General features: G+C 32.4%; 2 protein-coding genes across 12 annotated transcripts; one reads left to right on the forward strand and one right to left on the reverse strand.

The window, feature by feature from the left end:
- Positions 1-1,078: 1,078 nt before the first annotated feature.
- Positions 1,079-10,026, reverse strand: LOC6555864 (kinesin-like protein KIF17). Its single transcript, XM_026983502.1, has 4 exons — positions 9,847-10,026; positions 6,660-6,884; positions 2,243-2,851; positions 1,079-1,117 (listed from the first exon to the last, which is right to left on the reverse strand). Exons 1-4 carry the CDS (start codon positions 9,916-9,918, stop codon positions 1,079-1,081), a joined length of 945 nt encoding a protein of 314 aa, XP_026839303.1. The 5' UTR covers positions 9,919-10,026.
- A 1,774-nt stretch (positions 10,027-11,800) lies between these two features.
- On the forward strand, positions 11,801-20,382 carry LOC6555883. Of its 11 annotated transcripts, XM_001982649.3 has the most exons (8): positions 11,801-11,955; positions 12,720-12,860; positions 15,262-15,390; positions 16,388-16,629; positions 16,688-16,804; positions 18,180-18,590; positions 18,646-19,051; positions 19,999-20,382. In XM_001982649.3, exons 3-8 carry the CDS (start codon positions 15,370-15,372, stop codon positions 20,272-20,274), a joined length of 1,473 nt encoding a protein of 490 aa, XP_001982685.2. In that variant the 5' UTR covers positions 11,801-11,955; positions 12,720-12,860; positions 15,262-15,369; the 3' UTR covers positions 20,275-20,382. The 11 variants fall into 11 exon arrangements, with proteins under 11 accessions (XP_001982685.2, XP_026839085.1, XP_026839080.1 ...); XM_026983279.1 differs by lacking the exon at positions 15,262-15,390 and having other exon boundaries at positions 11,834-11,858; XM_026983276.1 differs by lacking the exons at positions 11,801-11,955; positions 15,262-15,390 and adding an exon at positions 12,064-12,096.
- Positions 20,383-20,929: the final 547 nt, after the last annotated feature.

Genomic DNA, 20,929 nt, shown 5'->3' on the forward strand with positions numbered 1-20,929 from the left:
TGTAATATGTTTTCGATGTCTCCGAAATTTTTATTTTTGTGACGGCTTGTACGAAAGTAGTTTTTTTGTACATTTATGTTGTATTTTTCCTTAGACAGGTTTGAGGTTCCCTCCTTTAAGAAATAATTAAGGAAAATTATTAATCATTCGTATCTTATAAATAAATTTATGTTATTACATTTTTAAGGCAAGAGGTTCAAATTTGTGAAATTAGACCTGTCATATCTACTGGGCTAGAATAAAAATATATACGCAGGGTCGGAAACTCTTTTTTTTTTAATCAAAACCGAATGCCTATATGGGTAGGAGCGTCGGAAAATGTGATGGAAGTGAAATCCTAACCTCGTTGTTTTCGATGTTCGTTGACAGAGCGTCTAACAAATAGCTCAACGTAAGACCTCAACAGAAACCCGAACCGGTCATTTGCGAGTGATATCACTAGCTCCGTAAAATACAAATTTGGTCGGGACAAGTTGTTTTTAGAGAAAATATTTCGTTTAAGACTATTTTGTTTGCAAGGGTGCGAGTTTTGGCGTGGCCAAAATAGTTTTGCAATATCGAAAGAAGTTGTCAAGTACAATAATAAAATGAAGTGAACTATAGAGGAAATTAATACTAGGCATTCCGATTCTATTAACGCCAAAGTTTTAGAAGTTTGAGGGGGTTAGAATGGGCAGGCAATCATCTGTAACAAACTTGAGCTGCGACTTTTGAAGTTCCCGAGATATCATTGTTCATACAGACAGACGGACGGACAGTAGGACATGACCAGACAGTCTGACATACATATATTCAACGTATTTAATAAAATAAGTTTAAAAAATAAAATGAAAAAATCAACTTTTAAAACCCCACACACAATTATCAATTTTTTAATAACAATATAAATAGAAATACTATATTTGAAATACTTACTTTTTCTCCAACTACAATTTCATTTTGATTGCCGTGCTGTTTTACATGAATAAAATTATTACTATCGGTCGCTGAAGGATGATTAAAGTGAATCCCTGATTTTTGTGTTGCCGGAGGTAGTTTTATAGAATCGAAATCTGGGATCCTCCACATTTTAAGATCATCATTCCATGAAGAATTTTGCAAAATAGTATCTAGAGTCCTGTTTTAAAAACAAAATATGTTTCAAAAAAATATGTTTCAAAAAATTATAGATAATAAACTAGACAATATTTTTGTATTGTTCCGTTTTAGGCCCATTAAAGTATATACAATTGTCCGCAGTTTCACAAACGTAAACGGCTTTCACGCCCACAATATTAACATTTTTTCCCGATTTTTTTGCCAATTTTGATGTGTGTATCTACTAACTATCTCTCTTTTTCTCTCTCTCTCTATTGAAAGCTAATTATTTCATCAATGTTAGGTCTTACCAATTCCGGTCTAATTTTCGGAGATTTGGAGGAAATTTATAAAGAAGTTGTTGGTGGAACTTTACTTGACGTCCAAGAGTGCGAATTTCCTCCAAATAATCCTCTCTATCAAGCTGAAACTCTGAATTCAAATCCGAAACTTCCATTTCAAGCATTTTAATTTTTTGTTTGCATTTTGTAATACAATCATTCTTTATATTAATTTCTTGTGTAATAGTGGCATAATGACCCTGCAAAAGGTCGCGATCTTCACATTTCATTCTACTTAAAGCAATAGCTATTGCACTTAAGTGGCGTTGAGCAGCATATTTTCGGGCCATGTGCTGTTCCTTAAGCTTAAAATCATGGATACGTTCACCACCAATTAAAGTGCCCTTTATTAGATCGATGCGACTTCGTGCTTGCAGTTGTATCTCTTCCTTCGACTGAATAGAGGGGTAATTTGTTTTAAACGATACGCTACAATCTTGACCTGATTCTATTATTTGAAATTTTTTTGAATTTAAATTTCTGGATTGTGGTGACTCGCTTGTTTTAATTGTATCATTATTGTTATAAAGGATTTGTTGACTCTCTTGAAGCATTTTTTTCAAATATAATATTTCATTTTGGTACTCCCGAAGTCTTGCATTCTTTGGATCTTCATTAATTGTAGGTTTATTTGAAATATTCTTTGCTCTACTTGCATATCGAAGTGTAGATAAAGTTTCATCATAATTTATGTCTGTTGGTGATATACAAGATATCATAAGAGTTTTTGTATTCCCTCCCAAGGAATCCTAATTAAAAATAACTTAAAGAGTATATAAAAAGGGACAGATATAGGAGTATATTTCTTTTACGTGTTCAATTACCTGGAGTAGACGTGTAAGTTTTGAGTCCCTAAACGGTACATGCTTTGCTTTACCATCAACTAAAGATGAAATAACGTTGCCTAATGCAGAAAGTGATAAGTTTATTTTAGACGCTTCCTTAAGTCGGTCTCCTTGAGCACCAGTCTTATGCTGCTTCTCGGATCCTGCTAGGTCCACTAAACTTAGTTTTCCTTTACGTATTCCTCGAAAGTCATCCTCCGATACCATACTATTAAAAAACGGAGATTGTTCCAAAGTAATAGTAAATATAGTGTGGGATCGTGAGCTATGCTTATTCATTAATGTAGCTGCAGTAACACGATTTGTATTTCCAAAATGTAGCCAATCGTAACATTGGTTTGCATTGACAACAGGTTGCGTGGTAAGCGTTGGGACTGAAACACCAATTCCAGGTATTTCCTTAAGGGAATGATTTATCAAGCTCGTATTTTCATTTTTATTAAGTAAGTCTCGAATACGTTCGTTGTAAATTTCCAAATACGTTACTAATGCCAAATATCTGACATTTGTTGCCATTGATATCGTTTCAAATATGTGATCAAAACATTTGGGAATTATTCCACTCTTGTTGCTAAAAAGTTCGTCGCCCTAATATTAAAAGAAGAAAAGAGGATTCAGGAAATTAATAACCATGTATACTATAAGAAGTTCTGTACTCATTTGTTATTCCTGTAACTGAACCTGTTGTAACCCATTTTAATAATTTCGCCAATTCCAAAATTTGTTCTACCTTGCCCAAATATAATTTTTGATATTTTTAAACTTTAATTACGCTCTCTAAACAACAATGATGAGCTTAGCGGATACATGCATATACAGAGGTGGTCAAAAGTATTTACACAACGTGCTTTTTTTTTAATTGTCAACTTTGATCGCTTATTGCTGCTGCATTTGTACTCAGAAACGAACATAACGGTATTTGTCGTGCTTCTACATCTATACAGAAGCAAACGAAAGAAGAAGTGGAAAAAATAACTGTTCATGGGGGAAAAATAGAAGCATTGAACTGATGCTTGTCTGTTGTCAGAAGTATTTACACACAATTTTTACACGTCAAAATTATTTACACAGTGCAAATTGAAGATTAGTCTTGGATTCGCATTGAGTAAGTGAAGTTCTAGTTGATGTTGATCGCTTAATTAATTAACTTAAACTAACTGTTAACAACTAAATTAATAGATTAAACTAAACATTTAATTTGTAAAATGGCAAAAACAAAGGAGCTATCAGTTGAGCATCGAGCCGAGATTGTCACTAAATTTAAGGCTGGTACTTCTACATCCAAATTAGCTGAGTTGTACAAAATATCACGTAAAACTGTGTACAATTTAGTTAAAAAAAAGGACATACTGGGAAATTTGGAAAATAAAAAGAGAACTGCCCGAAAAGTTGCATTGAACCCAAGAGACTGCAGATACATTATAGGAGTTGTACTAAGTAATCCCACCATAAGTACCGTTTAAATTGTTGCGGCTTCGAAAAATGTAATTGGAAAACATATTAGCGATAGTACACTGCGTCGCAGAATGAAGGAAGTTGACATCAACACCTATGTTGTTCGTGCAGTAGTTGATATTATCCCAAGAAACAAGGAAAAACGTTCAATTTACAACAATTCACAGAATATATTGAAGATATCGAATTAGGAATGCAGCTAACTAGGTTAGGAATCTTTAACCCGAAACTATTAAAACATGATTACTTGAAACAATTAAACTCAGAAAAAATGTTAAAAATAAAAACATCAACTTGGCTTAAAACAGATACAAACGAAATTTTAATTATTTCTCATGTTCCAAGTGAAGTCACAAAAGTTCCAATCTTTCAAGTAGTCCCGTGCCCAGATGAACATAATAATATTCTAACTGAGCAAATATTCGATAAGTTCTATATTTTCAATAATAAAGTATACCATAAGGATACAGAGTTAGTAATATATGACAAATGCATAGTTGGACTAATCAAACAAGAAGAAACTCAGTGTAAATAAGACTCATAAAAATTTTCAGATCAATTACATAGAACCAAATATACTAATTACATGGAATCTACCAGAAACAACTATCAATCAAGATTGCACTAACAACAAAATTGTAATATCAGGAAATAATATTGTAAAGATTAAAAATTGTACAATCCAAATTGATGAATTCATAATTTCAAACAATATAACAGATTTCAAACAAACAATTTACATTACTAATAATGTTACAAAATTAGAACCTATAGAGTATTTACAAACCAAGGAAATAATAAATTCACATGTAAAATACCACAATGTATTCCAAATAATATGTGTGACAACTTTTGTAATTACAACTATAAGCCTAATTCTGTACTCAACATATAAGTTTAAAAATATACCTAAGAAAATAATGATCAAATATTGTAAACCAAAAGAAGAACATCCGCACACATTAACTATTGATAATATTCAATCAGAAAACAATTTAATTCAATCACATAATGTTATGCTATACCCAAATTGTCCAAATTTAGTGACCTGAGGACAGGCCAAATACAAAGGTTGGGGGAGTGACATATCCATAAGTCCCTTAGACTTAAGCACATGCCTACTTATTCAAACACACAACAAGCATACCCAATACTACCCTATACCTCACAATTGTAAATCAGCATACCCCATATTACCCTTTATGCACTCAGCCCCTAGATAAGAATGAACTCGTCAGCAGAATCCCAGAACAAAGCCAAGCGGAAAAACCCCAAGTAATACGAATACAGGATGTTATTTAAACAAATCACCCATTGGTAGAGTAAACATTCTTTGCCTAATTGTCAAGTTCCCACGTTCAAAGTTCGGACTCGCAAACTCGAAAACAAAAGTTTTAAATTTCAAATAAACAAAATCTTAAGAATCTAAGAGCACTTGTATCCAAGAGCGAATGCACTTGAATCCAAGAGAAATGCAGATAACCAAAGCTCTCTCCCTAATCCTAAAAATCCAAAGTCCATATTTGAAAAGCTCGAACCCGAGGCTTGAACGGTAATCAATCTAGATCAAATAAGAGAGTTCAGTTTGAGACTTAAATTAAGAAGGTCGGTGTTCTCCAAAAATAAAGTATTGTAATTATTCAGTTAAATAAAAATTATATTTTTTTGACTTATGGAAATTACCAACATATAATTATATATATATAATAACGAGTTCGCGGTTGCAAGTTTTGAAAAAAATTTTTATTTCAAGATAATAATACAACTTTGAATCGGAGTCAATTCACGTCTTAATGGTATAGTGGATGAATTAGAACTAAATCTGGAGTGTGAGTTGAACGCTTAGCAAACCCTTGGTCGACTTTGTTTATATGAACCTGAATGCTCTCCTCTTTATTTAAATGCGTTGCGCTCCTTAAGAGAGTTGCGCATGGAAAATTACCAGGATTTGTGCTGCGTAAGCTATTTGGTTGCTTAGTGGGAATAACGAATTTCGGCATCGGCGGATGTTTATGTCTATGAATCAATTATTTATGTTAACGCGGCCGAAATTGTTATTGTCGCCACGAGCTTGGGATCTGACTTATGTGTTGGGGTTTGTAAGTTTAAGTGTGTTGCTGGGCAAATGTATTGGGTGGGTGTGATCAAGTATGTACTGTGTGTGTGTGTAACAAAGTGTTTTACTATGGTACATATGCTACTATATATATATATATATATATATGTTTTATATATACTTTATATGGCTGCAAATATCTCATTTACTGTTTCACGTAGAAATCAATAAACTATTTGCAAGGCTATAGAAGCTTAATATAACGGGAAAAATAATTTTTATGTATAAATAATCTGTGATAAGCCGTTTTTAATAAAAGATGTTTGGGTGTTGGATGTTTTATTTATTTATACAATAGCAGCATGGTCTTAACTTTATGTGTGTGTGGCGAACAACCCTTTTTAATATAATATTTTTATTAAATTCTGACAGCAACTTATAAAATAATAAGGAATGAGTGTATATTAAACGTTATTAAAAACCGTTTTGTTGTTTTCAATCTACTAAATCAATCAATCATTAGATGTTTTTAAAGTAATATCGGAAAATGTAAAATAAATGTTAGTTTAGAAAATATCACAGAATAAGGATCCATGTTACTTGAATTACTTTCCAAGCTATAAGCATGCTATATTTCAGTTTGCTTAAGAATTTATCGTTGTACGCTATAATGGTTGGATCCGTTTTAAAACAAACATGTCTTCACTAGGATCTGTATAGAATCCAGTCGGATAAAGCAACTCGGCCTCTTACCCTTACCTGTTCCAGGCTTTTTACGAACAACTTTTACACTTTACACTTTACACTTTACTGATCAAAGTGATCAAAGTTACACAAAGTGCGTACCGCTTACCGTCTACATATGTACATCTTTTGACACTGTACCTGCATTGTGTGAGTTTTTCCACAACCTGTCTGGCCGTAGGCAAAAATGGTTCCATTGTATCCTTCGATAGTACTCTCTACTAATGAATAACACATTTCGTCGTAAATCACTTCAGTATTGGTTTCCATTTTATAAGCACTATCAAAAATGAATTTTTTTTTTTGAGAAATCCGAGCTGATGGATTAGTTACGGAAACTGCAAATCCATTTATTTCAACAATGTTCTGAAATAAAAAGGTTTATAAATTGTCGTTATGTTTTGAAACAAAATTCAAGGAACTGATATCATGACCGCAAAAAAAAAAAAACAAGATGTAAGCATTTATGTTCAAATACAACAAGACTGACTTCCTTTCTACTATTTCATTTATTTTTAGACTGTTCCTTGGTATCTATACGATTTTGGTTAAACTAAAACCGAAGTTATATATTGTAAAAAACTGGTTTATATCGAACTTTAGTATTGTAAACAATGAAAGCAACAGTTTTTTTCAAGTGAGCAGGAAAATCTGTTTCTCATATAGGCCACGAGCGCGTTACCAGCCCAAGTCTGTAGCAGCCACACATACAGGGTGCGTTATGAAAGTAATGCGCATAGTTTCATTGTCACGTAACTACCTGTCGTAGCACGCTCGGACCTGTCTGAAAATTTGGGGCGGAGTCTCTCCTTTCCAACGCGCTCGGTCTCAGTTCGCTCTGAGCAATAGAAGTGGTAGGACGTGTCGTAGAGCGAAGTCATTTTTTCTGTTGTGTCACGGTGCGATGGAGCGTTCGCTGGAACAGCGGTACGCCATAAAGTTTTGTGTGCGACTTGGCAAAAATGCATCGGAAACTTATCAAATGCTTCGAGAGGCCTTTAAGGAGGAGTGCATTTCGAGATCTCAGTGTGGAAGGTGGCACAAGGCCAACAATTCTTCACAGCGTAAAACTCGAACGTTTTTCTGCTCCTCCGTCAACACCTTTGGCACAAGCTTCGCACAGACCTTTCGCATTTGCAAATCCTCCGTCACTATTCCATGTACCCCAAATGTTGACAAGTTTAGGATGTTCCAGCGAACGCTCCATCGCACCGTGACACAACAGAAAAAATGACTTCGCTCTACGACACGTCCTACCACTTCTATTGCTCAGAGCGAACTGAGACCGAGCGCGTTGGAAAGGAGAGACTCCGCCCCAAATTTTCAGACAGGTCCGAGCGTGCTACGACAGGTAGTTACGTGACAATGAAACCATGCGCATTACTTTCATAACGCACCCTGTATAAATAATAAATATCCAGAAAATAGTAAATCAAATCAAAAAATTAAAAAATAGAAATCAAAACATATAACAAAACATATGTATAATTGTTGTGGCACTCGATTTTTTCTTGTCTATTTGGATTTAAAAAAAGTAAACATTATTTTTTTTACTAATTATGGTAAGGAATTAAAATCGGCAACTCAGAATATTTTTTGACGTCTTAGAGATCATTTTTAGCAAAAAATATATATATGTCTCAACTTTAAACAAACCAGTGAAAAAATTCATCTGAAATTTATTTATATATGTATATATAAGCTAATTATACATAAATAAAATGATTTTTGTTGGTCTGGTTAAAATTCAAGGTAGGCTCGGATAAATATTTTGCTCTTGAAATTTTCGTCGAGTAATATAAGGAAATACATAAAATTTTGAGCTTTATTGCTTTGCAATCGAGTCGGATTCTCAAGTATTGATTAAGCTGAGAACGACCTGACATAGGTCAACGCAGTCAATTAAATCAGCAAAGAGCTACCTCACGTACTAATCAAACTGATGACCAGAGAACGACAGGCCAAAAAAATAGTCGTACTGTTGTTTCAGAATTTCATTATTTAGTATATAAAAATGTACGGAATCCGCAGACGTCGTGGTCCTACGATTCTTAAAAGAGGTGAATTTCACTTAAATCCGGCTATTAAATTTAAAGAAATGGAAATAATTGTAAATATTGTTAGGCGTTACAAGACTGGTTTTATATTCACACTGGTGAATATACTGGATTTAGTTGTGATGGAAGAAAAGTGAAATTGCAAAAGTTTTACGTTCCTGGAATTTTGAAACCCCTGTTTTCAGATAACATTATTTAGCGGAACACAGCTTAATTTCAGGCCCACTTTTAAGGTATCATTTTTTATAATATAATTTTTTTTTAAATTACAAATACTTCACTTACATGGGAAACTGTAACCATTTTATTTTTACATTTTTATTGTATAGCCAATTCACATAAAAAAGTTAATAACAATCTTTTGTTTTTTTTCGAAATACTTCCAGGTGAAACTAAGTGTATCCTTATTTTTATACCCAGAGTGTATTTTGATTTTAGTCAGAAGTTACGAATCAATTTGCTTATTAATGAAAAACAAATCCTAGCTTCGTTTTGTTTGATCATAAAGTATCCTTATTCGGAATACACCAGTTTTTTGATATAATGTCGGGATTAATATAATCAAAATCGGATAACAATTACAAGTTTAGCATGGCAGACTAAACTCCAACTTTAGATGGCTCTTATTTTACGTCAATGACTCCCAAAAAAATAAAAAGAAAAAATAAGTCGTTTGGCTGGTTTCCATGCATAAGATTATTTTTTGGTGAATTATTCTGTTTGTTTAACAATTATTTTATACTAAATTATTTTAAAATATTTTTTAGGATTCGATTTTAAAATCATTTTAAAGGTTGTGTTATTAATCGATTAGTCAGTACGAAGTCTACCGGGACGCTAGTACTTTATATGAATTCATATATTTACTGTGTTTTTGAGAGTGACAACATTAATAATCTGAATGCTAAGTCTCCAAGGCATGGAAACTATATGAACACGAAGACATCGCTAGGTCAACGTAGCTAGTTATCCTGACCAAGCATATATATATAGTTTATAGAACTCAATATATATTTCCTTTTACCTGTTTCAACGAATTAATTTTTTTTTAATATTAATGGCAACTGTTTTCGGTTTGTCTTCCATATTTCTAGATATTTATATATTTTATATATTTCATTTATATATATAGGTCATACACCGCAGATATAGAATAACTTAGATTTGTAGTAATGTTTTATGGATATAGTAAAAGTTGGCGGCTCGACAAATAAAGTTACAATACAAGCTTCGCCTTGCGAAATCGATATAATAAATAAAAACAGACATACTTGACATTTTCGTTCTTTTTCACATTGGTTCATCGGTCGACATCGAACAACAACTTTAATATTTTCACTCATTTTACTTCGATGGTCGAAATATGTCTAATATTTTCTCAAAATGTACTAAAAATATTTATAATTGTTTTCAGGATAAAAACCATATATGAAAGCTACTTTTAAATACATTCACATAAAGCTCCGAATTTAAATCATTTTCATACCATGCTTTTGGTAGAGCCGAAGTCTATTGTATCTCATAAGCTCTATCCAAAAGTCTATAATTTAAATTTAATAATATAGTGAAATAAACTATATTAAATTACAATTAAAACAAAATCAAATATATTTTTATGGTATAAAAAATATCTTTAAAACGTACAACGACCAAAATAAAACATGGGCAATATAGCCGCGTTTTAAGCAAGCAGCATAGCGACTGAATAAGGAAGCAATAAATCGACAAAGCTACTTTTGACTACTTTTCAGATTGCAAGGAAGATGACATTATATTATCATTACAATTTTATGTACTTTTTAACCAGAACACTCCACTTGATTGAACGGTTTTTTGGCACCCATAGGCAGACATGGCAAAATCGTTTAGGTAGTTAACCGCTTAAAAATTGATTTAGGGTCGGTAACGTTCTCTGTTGACCATTAAAACGTTGACAATTAAAATGTTTCTTTTTAATCATGTTAAACATGTTCCTTATTATTAATAATAATAATTGCTAAAACAAAAAAAGATAGAATGCTATAATCGAGTTCCCCGACTTTCAGATACCCGTTACACAGATAGTCGAAGTGCAAACGAGAAATTTCAAAGTTTCCTGGAATATCGGTAAAAATTGGTGTAAAAATAATAAAATAGAGAAAAACTTAAAAGTTTTTGTTGTGATTTTTTTCATTTTTGAGTATATCTTGTAAGTTTCTATAGATTTGCCAACAAAATTTTTGCAACGCCCACAAACCGCCCAAAACTGTTACGCCCACATTTTCAAAACATTTTTTATTTTATTAATTTTTCTTTTATCATTTTTTTTCCCACTCCACTTGATTGAACGGTTTTTTGGCACCCATAGGCAGACATGGCAAAATCGTTTAGGTAGTTAACCGCTTAAAAATTGATTTAGGGTCGGTAACGTTCTCTGTTGACCATTAAAACGTTGACAATTAAAATGTTTCTTTTTAATCATGTTAAACATGTTCCTTATTATTAATAATAATAATTGCTAAAACAAAAAAAGATAGAATGCTATAATCGAGTTCCCCGACTTTCAGATACCCGTTACACAGATAGTCGAAGTGCAAACGAGAAATTTCAAAGTTTCCTGGAATATCGGTAAAAATTGGTGTAAAAATAATAAAATAGAGAAAAACTTAAAAGTTTTTGTTGTGATTTTTTTCATTTTTGAGTATATCTTGTAAGTTTCTATAGATTTGCCAACAAAATTTTTGCAACGCCCACAAACCGCCCAAAACTGTTACGCCCACATTTTCAAAACATTTTTTATTTTATTAATTTTTCTTTTATCATTTTTTTTCCCAATTTGTACGTATCGTATTCAGAAAAAAGATTTGAAATTTCTCGTTTGCACTTCCACTAGCTGAGTAACGGGTATCTGATATTCGGGGAATTCGAATATAGCTTTCTATCTTGTTTTTTATTATTTCCGTCCATAGTGATTAATTTAAGCTAAAAACAAAAAAGGTAATTTTAATCCCAACCCAGATGAAGAGTTTGTGGTTTGGTGTTGGCTTGTAAGCACAGAAAACCTTAGAAAACACCATAGCTCTAGTTAACCCAGTGTGAAAAACATTGCGCTTTGCGCAGCATTTAAGCATTTAAAAGGATTTCTGAAAGCTTTAAGTTTTCCGTTTAATATTTGAGCTTCTGTTCCGGCCTCTGTAAACTGAAAAGATTTGAACCTGCGCATGCGTGATTTTAGAATACGACATAAGCCAACCCTCGTGACTTAGTCACATTTCCGCGCACTGCTGTAGACGTCATAGAAAAAGTATTTATTACAGGTACACGGTACCATATTTAAAGCAAAGCGCGTTTATTACACATACGGTCAATTATTTAAGATTTTTTATTTTGCGTATAAAAAAGTAAAAAAAAAAAACTGTTAATTAAACTATTTTGTTTACTCTATAATTTTATATAAAGTAACAAATTATAATAACAATATTTATGATAATTTTTTGTTTTAAATACATTTTTAAACAGTCGAATTTCTCAAATAGTAATATGTAAGTTCATTACTAGAGCTTTAGCGACGTAGTGAATATCTTCCTGCGCATGACTTTAATGTATATATATTTTTTGAAAGAAAACTGTGTATATAGGTACGAAGGCATATACGATTCATTCATAAAATACTTATACAGTTTTCTACAACTTCTTAAAACACCAAAAAATTGTATAAACTTGAAAAAAATACAAAGATCATTCTTGATTTTTGTAATCTTTATCCATACAGTTATAATTAATAAGATATAAAGGTAAAATATATGTATAATTATTTGAGTGTTGTAACAAAATCGGGATTTGACGATTTACCACTATCTACAATACTTCGTTTTTAAACTATGTATCTATATTTTTCTATGAATCCTTAAACAATATTATGTGCTTTTGTGTTTTATACAGTTCTTTATAAAGTTTTAAATAATAATAAAGTGTTCAAAATTATTGCAAATTTTCGTCACATTTACTCCATATACTTTTTAATAAGAATGTTAATAAACTGCAGATGAAGGTAAAATAAATTTGTAATAAGTAAAATTGTGTTCAGAAGTCCGAGTTTTAAAGATTAATGAATGACCTCAATTTTGTATCTATCTAAGTATTTTTGAAACACGATATTTTTCAGCAGGATGACACTTGACTTGTGGATATTCTATAAAACATGGCATCTAATGTGCATTCGTTTTTTTTGTTCTGGGACGAAGAAATACATCTTTCTAAAAATGAAAAATTGCCTAATTGGAAAATATCAAAAGTGCCGGAAAAAGTAAATGAAACATTTATGCGAAAACACGAGCATTTGCACATTTTTAAAGATAGTTGCACCATTAAATAAGTTTTTACAAAGCACCATGCACTTTGAATTGCACATACATAACATTTGTTTCAAAGAAGTTGCGTTGCTATTTTTTGTAAATAAATGCTTCACTTTATTATTAAGTCTACCAATAAACCAATAATCTTCATTATTAGGTAGCTAACAATTTCAAAAAAACTTTAACTGTCATTATGGAATGAAATGAGTTATAATGAAAATATCAAGTTTGTTTGGGTATATTTAGTCGTTAGATTTTGTCAAGCGGATTCCAAGTATTTATGCCCATTTCTCGTAGAGTGAAAGGGTATGTTAGATTCGTTGAAAAGTATGAAACAGGAAGAAGGAAACGTTCCTGACCAAAGTATATATATTCTAGATCAGAAACAATAGCCGAGTCGATTTGACCATGTCCGTCTGTCCGTATGAACGCCTCAATCTCCGGAACTCGGCTCGCAGCTTCCACAGACATAGACGCAGCGCAAGTTTATTTCCCAATATTGCCACGCCAAATTTAACGCCAGCAATCTAATAGCAATTTGAATAATGTTGAGATATTTTTACATTTTTTTTATATTTTGTAAATTTGGACAGATTTCCAAAAAAAAAATGTTTTCCCCGCCCACTTCTACGCCCTCAATCCACCCAAAACTATGACGACCACACTTTTGAAAAATGTTGTGATATTTGCCAAAAACCTTTTTGCTACACCCTTTAACGCTTACCAACCGCCCAAAACTGTCACGTCCACACTTTTAAAAATTTTTTTAGTTTTTTTTTTCATTTTATTATTTTTTTCCCAATTTCTAACAATATTCCAGAAAATTTTGAAATTGTCGTTTGCTCTTCCACTAACTGAGTAACGGGTATCTGATAATCAGAGAACTCGACTTCAGCATTCTATCATGTGAAAAGACATCTATTTTAAGACTTTAAATTGGTATAAAAGGATTTCAATGTACTAATAATAGTTTCCAGTCTTTATCTACATTTATTGAAAAATCTATAGCTCTCTACGCCAATCTGTAAAAATGTTTAATCTAAAAGTAACAAAAAAGCAAACAAGTTTTTATTTTCTTGCAGTAGTTAATTTTTAGTAATAAAACAGAAAATAAAACCAATTAAGACCATAAAATCGAATATAATTTGATAGCTACCTCTGATAGCGGAGCTGTGATTTTTAAACGTGTGGATTCACTGCCTAAAAACCTAACTAAAAGTTTAAATGGGTATACTAAATTCGTTACAAGGTATATACCAAGAAGCGTTTCTGACTACGCTGAGGAAGTTTAATTTATAACGCTGAATCAAATTTCTTTTTATTTTATTTTTAAACTGTTGCGACCAAACTTTTGAAAAATGTTTTGTGCTTTTATTGTCGTTGTCATTTGGCTTCGCAATTCCTTTCGATATGCAAAAAAAAAAGAAAAAATAATAATCTTCATAGCTGTGGTGGTGAACGTTTTGGCGGGTTATGGGCGTTAGAGTCGCCGTGGCAACATTTAGAAACGAACTTGCGGTGTCATTAACGCTGTATACATAAAAACTTTCTAACTGTTATTGTTATTGTTATCGAGGCGTTCATACGGACATGACCAGATCGACTCGTCTAGTGATCCTGATCCATATAGTGACATATCCATAAGTCACTTAGACTTAAGCACATGCCTACTTATTTAAACACACAACAAGCATACCCAATACTACCCTATACCTCACAATTGTAAATCAGCATACCCCATATGCACTCAGCCCCAAGATAAGAATAAAACTATCACCAGAATCCCAGAACCAAGGCCAAGCGGAAAAACCCCAAGTAATACGAATACAGGATGTTATTTAAACAAATCACCCACTGGTAGACTAAACATTCTTTGCCTAATTGTCACGTTCCCACGTTCAAAGTTCGGACTCGCAAACTCGAAAACAAAAGTTTTAAATTTCAAATTTCCTTTGTAATATTTCGGTCAAATAAAAATATATTTTTTTGACATACGGATGTTATGAACGTGTAATTATATATATTATATAATTTATATTGTCGGAAACGCTTCCTGTTATATATTTTTAAACGAATTTAGTGTACCCTTCTTCTCTACGAGTAACGGGTATAAAAAATACAAAAAAAGGTTTTAAGCTAAACGCATAAAAACTAAAATAATTTTTTCAAATATTGACCTTAGGATTCTTAAAATTTAGTTGTAAGTCACGAAGCCCATGGTGATAATTTGAAAAAGATAGAATCTAAAGAAAAGGGACTATGTCTTAATTAGGCTATTTAATATTTTACCTATTGCATGACTTTTAATTATTAAAAAAATAAATATAAAATTACATTATTTCTTTTAAAAAGTCTCTTCCAATTAGCAGAAACGATCCCACATTTTAATACATATCACACGGATGCATTAAAATTAGACTATAATATATGGTTCCGGAATTCTAATATAACAACACCAAAATGCATTGCGGTCGCATATTGGTACGTATATATATCATCAAATAATGAACAACAAATATATATTATTCGGTTTGCACCAGTTTTGCCCCTGCAGAGTTTATATTGATATAAGTCAGAAACGCAGTGTAGAAGAGAAATAAAGTATATATATATACCCAGTTGGAAGTGGAATTATTTAGGAACACGTAGAAAAGTATATACATAAAGGATGTATATAAAGTATATACATATATTCTTGATCAGGATCAATAGCCGAGTCGAACTGGCCATGTACGTCTGTCCGTATGAACACCGCGACCTATAAAAACTAGAAAGCTGGGATTAATCCCGGATTCCAGAGACATAGACGCAGTGCAAGTTTACTTCCGAATGTTGCCACGCCCACTCTAACATCCACAAACCGCACAAAACCTTCACGGCCACACTTTTGAAAAATGTGATATTTTTTCATTTTTTTTATATATTTTGTTAATTTCTACAGATTTGCCAAAAAACTTTTGGCCACGCCCACCTAAACCCACAAACCGCCAAAAACTGTCACGGCCACACTTTTGAAAAATGTTGCAATATTTTTTCACTTTTTAATATACTCGTGTCTTGTAAATAACTATAGATTAGCCAAAAAACTTTTTGGCAAGCCCACTCTTACGCCCACACTTTTAAAAAATGTTTAATTTTTTTTCATTTAATTATTTTTTTTCCAATTTTTACTGATATTCCAGAAAATTTTAAAATTTCTCGTTCGCACTTCTACTAGCTGAGTAACGGGTATCTAATAGTCGGGTAACTCGACTATAGCATTTTATCTTGTTTTTTATACCGAAGTAAAGGTCGGGCGGAAAAAAATTTATTTATCTGATTATGAAAGATTTAAAACAAAAAAATAAGTATGAAAATAATAATACACTAATTTAAAGATAAAGGTATTAGAACAACAAAGTTGACGATAGGAACATTAAAGAATGAGCGTAATTCTTGATTCACATAAAGTTTTGTATATCAAATTATATCATCCCAGATCAAGTATATACAATTTGACGTATTGGTAATTTTGGCAACTATAAGGCTTGGAAACGCAAATTATCCTGGACCACGCAGTCGGGAAAGAAATTTAGGTAATAGCAACGGAGTAAAAACTGAAGAATCATCACATATCGTAAACTCCGGTGGTGTAAGAACAGTTGGTGAAGTGTTTGTGCCAAAAACTTTTTCACTTAACTCACAGGAACCGACATGCGAACAGCTTCGCGCCATGTGGATGTAAGTTTTTTTCTTAATATCTTTCAAAATATAACCATTTTTTCCATGTTTTACATAGTTTTTCAAAAAGGCAATCCCGAGCTGCAGAAATAACTAATGAAATTCCAACATATAGAGATCCCTTTACTTATAATGTTTGGGAGCCTCTTTTGTTGAACTCTCGAATGCTGGGATCGTAAGTGTTTTCTTCCTTATACATTTGTTAGTTTTAAATTAACGCTAAATCCATCTATCTTGTATTATTTTGCTCATAATTTATCATCATAACACTTTATTTAAATGGAACTTCAATGTTTTAGGCAACGTCTAACGTCTATTAGGCAAGGGATACAATACTACCAGCTTCAATATCAGCAACAACTAGCAAGCACTACTGACTGATATACTACATAATTCACACAGAAAAATTTTGTTGGTAAAAATTCATCAATAGGCTTAATTTTACTTATGACCACAGTGCTTGTAGTCTGGAGGATCCTTAAAATGCATTAACATATATTTATCATTTGAAAGTCGATAACTGTAGAAGCATCTGACAGAAAAAATGAAATCAGATGCTACGCCAAAACAAAATTTTTAAATCTTTTTCGCCGGCTTTTCTGTTTGCTTAGTATCCTTAAATCGTTTTATGTGTTCAAAACTCTTGAACCTTTGGGGACACAAACTTTTTCAAAAGTGGGCGTGTCACAATTTTTTTAGACATATCGACAGAAAATTACAATACTAATACAAAATTAATAAATTTCAAAATTTTTTGAAAGTGTGGGAGTAGCAGTTTTTGGCGGTTTGTGTGCGTGAATCCGCGTGCTTAATCTTAACTTGCTTTATATTTGCTGAGATCGATACGTTCATACCGACAGACGCACATGGCCAGATCGACTCGGTTAGTGTGATCAAGAATATATGTACTTTATATGTACTTTATGTTCCTTCTATTTTTTTTAATTCAATATAAAAATAGATTTAACATATTTCGTTGTTAAATGTTATTCTCTTATAAAAGCTAATAGAAACAGTAGCCCGGTTTTACCGGCTTTAAAAATAAATTTAAATAATTGTATATTAATAGCTTTTGGCAGAGTTATCTTATCTTATATAAAAGAGTGTTTCAAAGTTATAAATTAAATTATAATATTTAATGATAAAAAATGTATTTATAAAGTGCAATAAGGGTAAGTGCAAAAGGGATTCTTCTTGCGACTCTTTCCCTCACAAATGCACGCAGCCGCTTCAACAACAAAATTGCTGAGCTAGCCTCAGGATATCTGTTTCGCGATCATGCACTCACCAAGGATCGACGGGTCTCCGGCTCAGCGGTTTCCTTGCCCATCTGATCAATCAGGCATAATGATTTAATGTTTAATTTTAACCCACCTTCCAAAAACTTATCATTGAGCGCGATAGATCACTATCTAGTAGAGGTGTATTTTCACAAAAACGACGGAGCAACGATGCCCAACTATGTATAATATTTGAAGCACAATATTTTATTATAATATATATAAATATTCTAATATTAGAACGTTTATATTTTATTAAATTCATTTAAGGATAAGGATGAGCGCAAGGGAAAGAGCCAGGTCACCTGTTTTTGGCCGTGTTCTCAATCGAGAGCCAAATGCACCACAGCGTATTCCATTTGAGCACCATCAAAGATTGGATGAATTTGGATCAAGCGCTTCTGATTTAAGTCACTCTCGTTATTATGGCGCCGAAACGCGACCACAAACGGGAACTTCTTCCTCAATTCGTAGGTCTAGCAAAAATCGGCATATGGGAATCCCAAATATTACCGGAAATAATCCAAAAGAAAGTAAAAATTCAGTTGCTATACAAGGTAGCTTTCAGAAGCTTAAAGAGCTAATTTGGACTGAGAGGGCCAAGGAATTAATAGATCAACGTCGAGATGAGGAGTTGGCAGCGCGTTCGGCTGCCCTTAAAGAAATTGCTAACGGAAAAAAGTATGTACACTATTAAAAATATAAATTTTTTTATTAATAAATTCCAATCAAACAGCTTACATTCAGATTATCATCATCAAGTCGGAAGCTTATCTGATTCTTTATTAATGGATGAAAATCGAAGTCCTGAAGAAAATAGATACCAAGATAGTGACGCCAATCGGAAGTCAATTCTAAATGATCAACATTTTCAAAGTAACAAAAATAGCCATAGATCTGGTTTCAGAGCAACTACGCGTCGCATTGGAAATACCCCTTACAATAATAAAGAGGTTCAAGCAAATAAAGAACTTAAAAGCTTGTTTTCTGGAAGCAATAGAGCTGCCCGCATTAAAATTCCAGCTACTGAATTTTTATCAGACGATTCCGCAGAAAGCGATCTCTCCGTTGTTGGAATCCCAAGAACATACCCAATAAGAAAATCACACTTCAGAGAGAGAAATCGATCACTTCTAAAAGAGGTAAACCGTTAATTAGAGTTAGGAATTTACACGTTCTTATTCTCCGCTGACTCCCGACTGACTTTCAACTTCTAGAGCTGCCAACTCTTCTCTCTCCAACCAATGCTGCCAACTGCTCGATATATCGCCTGCTTACATGTATTATCAGGATCACTTGCCGAGTCGATCCTGCCACAACCATCTGTCTGTCTGTCTGCATTTGGGGATTTTGATATTCAAATCAAAAAATAAATAATTAAATAATTTAGGAAACACGTTTATTGTAAAAGATGATGTACATAATGTGCATATATAATATATGTATATGTACAAAAGTAAATACAACAAGAGAGCATCCTATAGTCGAGTTCCCCGACTATCAGATACCGGTTACTCAGCTAGTGGAATATCGGAAAAAATTGTAAAAAAAATAATGACATGAAAAAATATTAACAATTTTTCAAAAGTTTATGCGTGACTCTATTGGGCGGTTTGTGGGCGTAGAGTAGGCGTAGCAAAAAGTTTTTTGGCAAATCGATAGAAATTTACAAGACATATAAGATATATAAGACATTGGGCGCTTTGTGGGCATTAAAATGGGCGTCTCGTCTATGTTTCTGGAAGCTGCATGCTTAATAGCTTTTGTAGTTCCTGAGATCTTGACGTTCATACGGATGGTATGATCAAAAATATATATACTTTACATGGCGGAGACGCTTCCTTCTGTCTGTTACATACTTTTCAACGAATCTAGTATACCCTCTTACACTACGGGTAACGAGTATAACTAAACAAAACCAAATTCACATTTTTACGAAATCTTTAAGCACTGAGTTTTCGGTGCACTAAAAGTGTCATATCAACTGTGAGGAAATGACTTTTCTCCCATCCTTATACATTTATCCCATATAGTTTATAGACTAGCACGAATAATGAAAATCTAATAATTTTACTTTTCTGCATTAAAGCCACAAATAAATGGTAATTTTCATCGATTTTTGAGAGGATTACCGTCATGGCCTTCCAAAATGTCTACACAAGAAATAGAAAGCAGTAATTTGTTATCTAAGGAAAATTTGTTAGGCAACAAACTGGATATACTTCAACATCAAAATCATCCGAATGATGATAATTATTTGGCATCTTTAGAAAGCAACGAGCAATTAAAAGTGTTAAATGAACAAAAACGAGCAGCTGATGGATTTGATCTTGGAATCTATGAGTACGATAACTCTAGCCGCTAAATGTTTGTGGAATACATTAGTCTCATTATTATACATTTTAATTACACCTAATAAAAATTTAATAATCTGAATTGTAAATACAGGCGAATGTTAATTTAAATGCCTATTACATTTTTAATATTTTTGGAAGTTACTAGTTTGCAAGAAATTTAAATAACTTCAATTTGGTTCTAGCATGTTATTCCAGTCCAGTTGAAATGAAATCAAAACAATTTCTGGATTATATAAGGAATATAATATGCTACAATTATACAGATATTAAAAATACCCTTCACATATCGAAAAGTATTGCCGGGTAGTTAATTTGTGCCTCCCTAATTTGAGTTAAAACTTGAACGAATTTAATTTTGGTCAACTATTTTATGTTACATCTAAATGGGAAAACTCACCGCACTTTAAAAGTCAAAACTATTTTTTTTTATTTAATAATAGGAAGTGGTGACGATAATTCGATTAAAAAGGCAAACTGACTGTCGACATCAACCATGTTGACGAATCAATTAATGTTACGTTTGGTATCGATTACAATCAAATACAATACAAATTATTGGACTAGTCTGTCAATATCTATCTATTCAGAATTTCGCAAAAAACACAACATAGAAAAAAAAGAAACTTGCACGGAAGTACCTACTTTAAAATTATGTAAAACAAA

This window comes from Drosophila erecta, unplaced genomic scaffold (genome assembly GCF_003286155.1).
Source record: "Drosophila erecta strain 14021-0224.00,06,07 unplaced genomic scaffold, DereRS2 tig00000294-arrow-arrow-pilon, whole genome shotgun sequence".
Taxonomy (NCBI): domain Eukaryota; kingdom Metazoa; phylum Arthropoda; class Insecta; order Diptera; family Drosophilidae; genus Drosophila; species Drosophila erecta.

Excerpts from the sequence above, each read along its gene's own strand:
- LOC6555864 (XM_026983502.1), bottom strand. The coding sequence starts at position 9,918 with ATGAGTGAAAATATTAAAGTTGTTGTTCGATGTCGACCGATGAACCAA. Across the intron at positions 6,885-9,846 it reads AAAAAGAACGAAAATGTCAA|AACATTGTTGAAATAAATGG; the intron begins GTATGTCTGTTT and ends TTTTTATTTCAG. Across the intron at positions 2,852-6,659 it reads GAAAAACTCACACAATGCAG|GGCGACGAACTTTTTAGCAA; the intron begins GTACAGTGTCAA and ends TTTTAATATTAG.
- LOC6555883 (XM_026983279.1), top strand. The coding sequence starts at position 12,756 with ATGGCATCTAATGTGCATTCGTTTTTTTTGTTCTGGGACGAAGAAATA. Across the intron at positions 18,591-18,645 it reads GAAATTGCTAACGGAAAAAA|CTTACATTCAGATTATCATC; the intron begins GTATGTACACTA and ends CCAATCAAACAG. Across the intron at positions 19,052-19,998 it reads ATCGATCACTTCTAAAAGAG|CCACAAATAAATGGTAATTT; the intron begins GTAAACCGTTAA and ends TCTGCATTAAAG.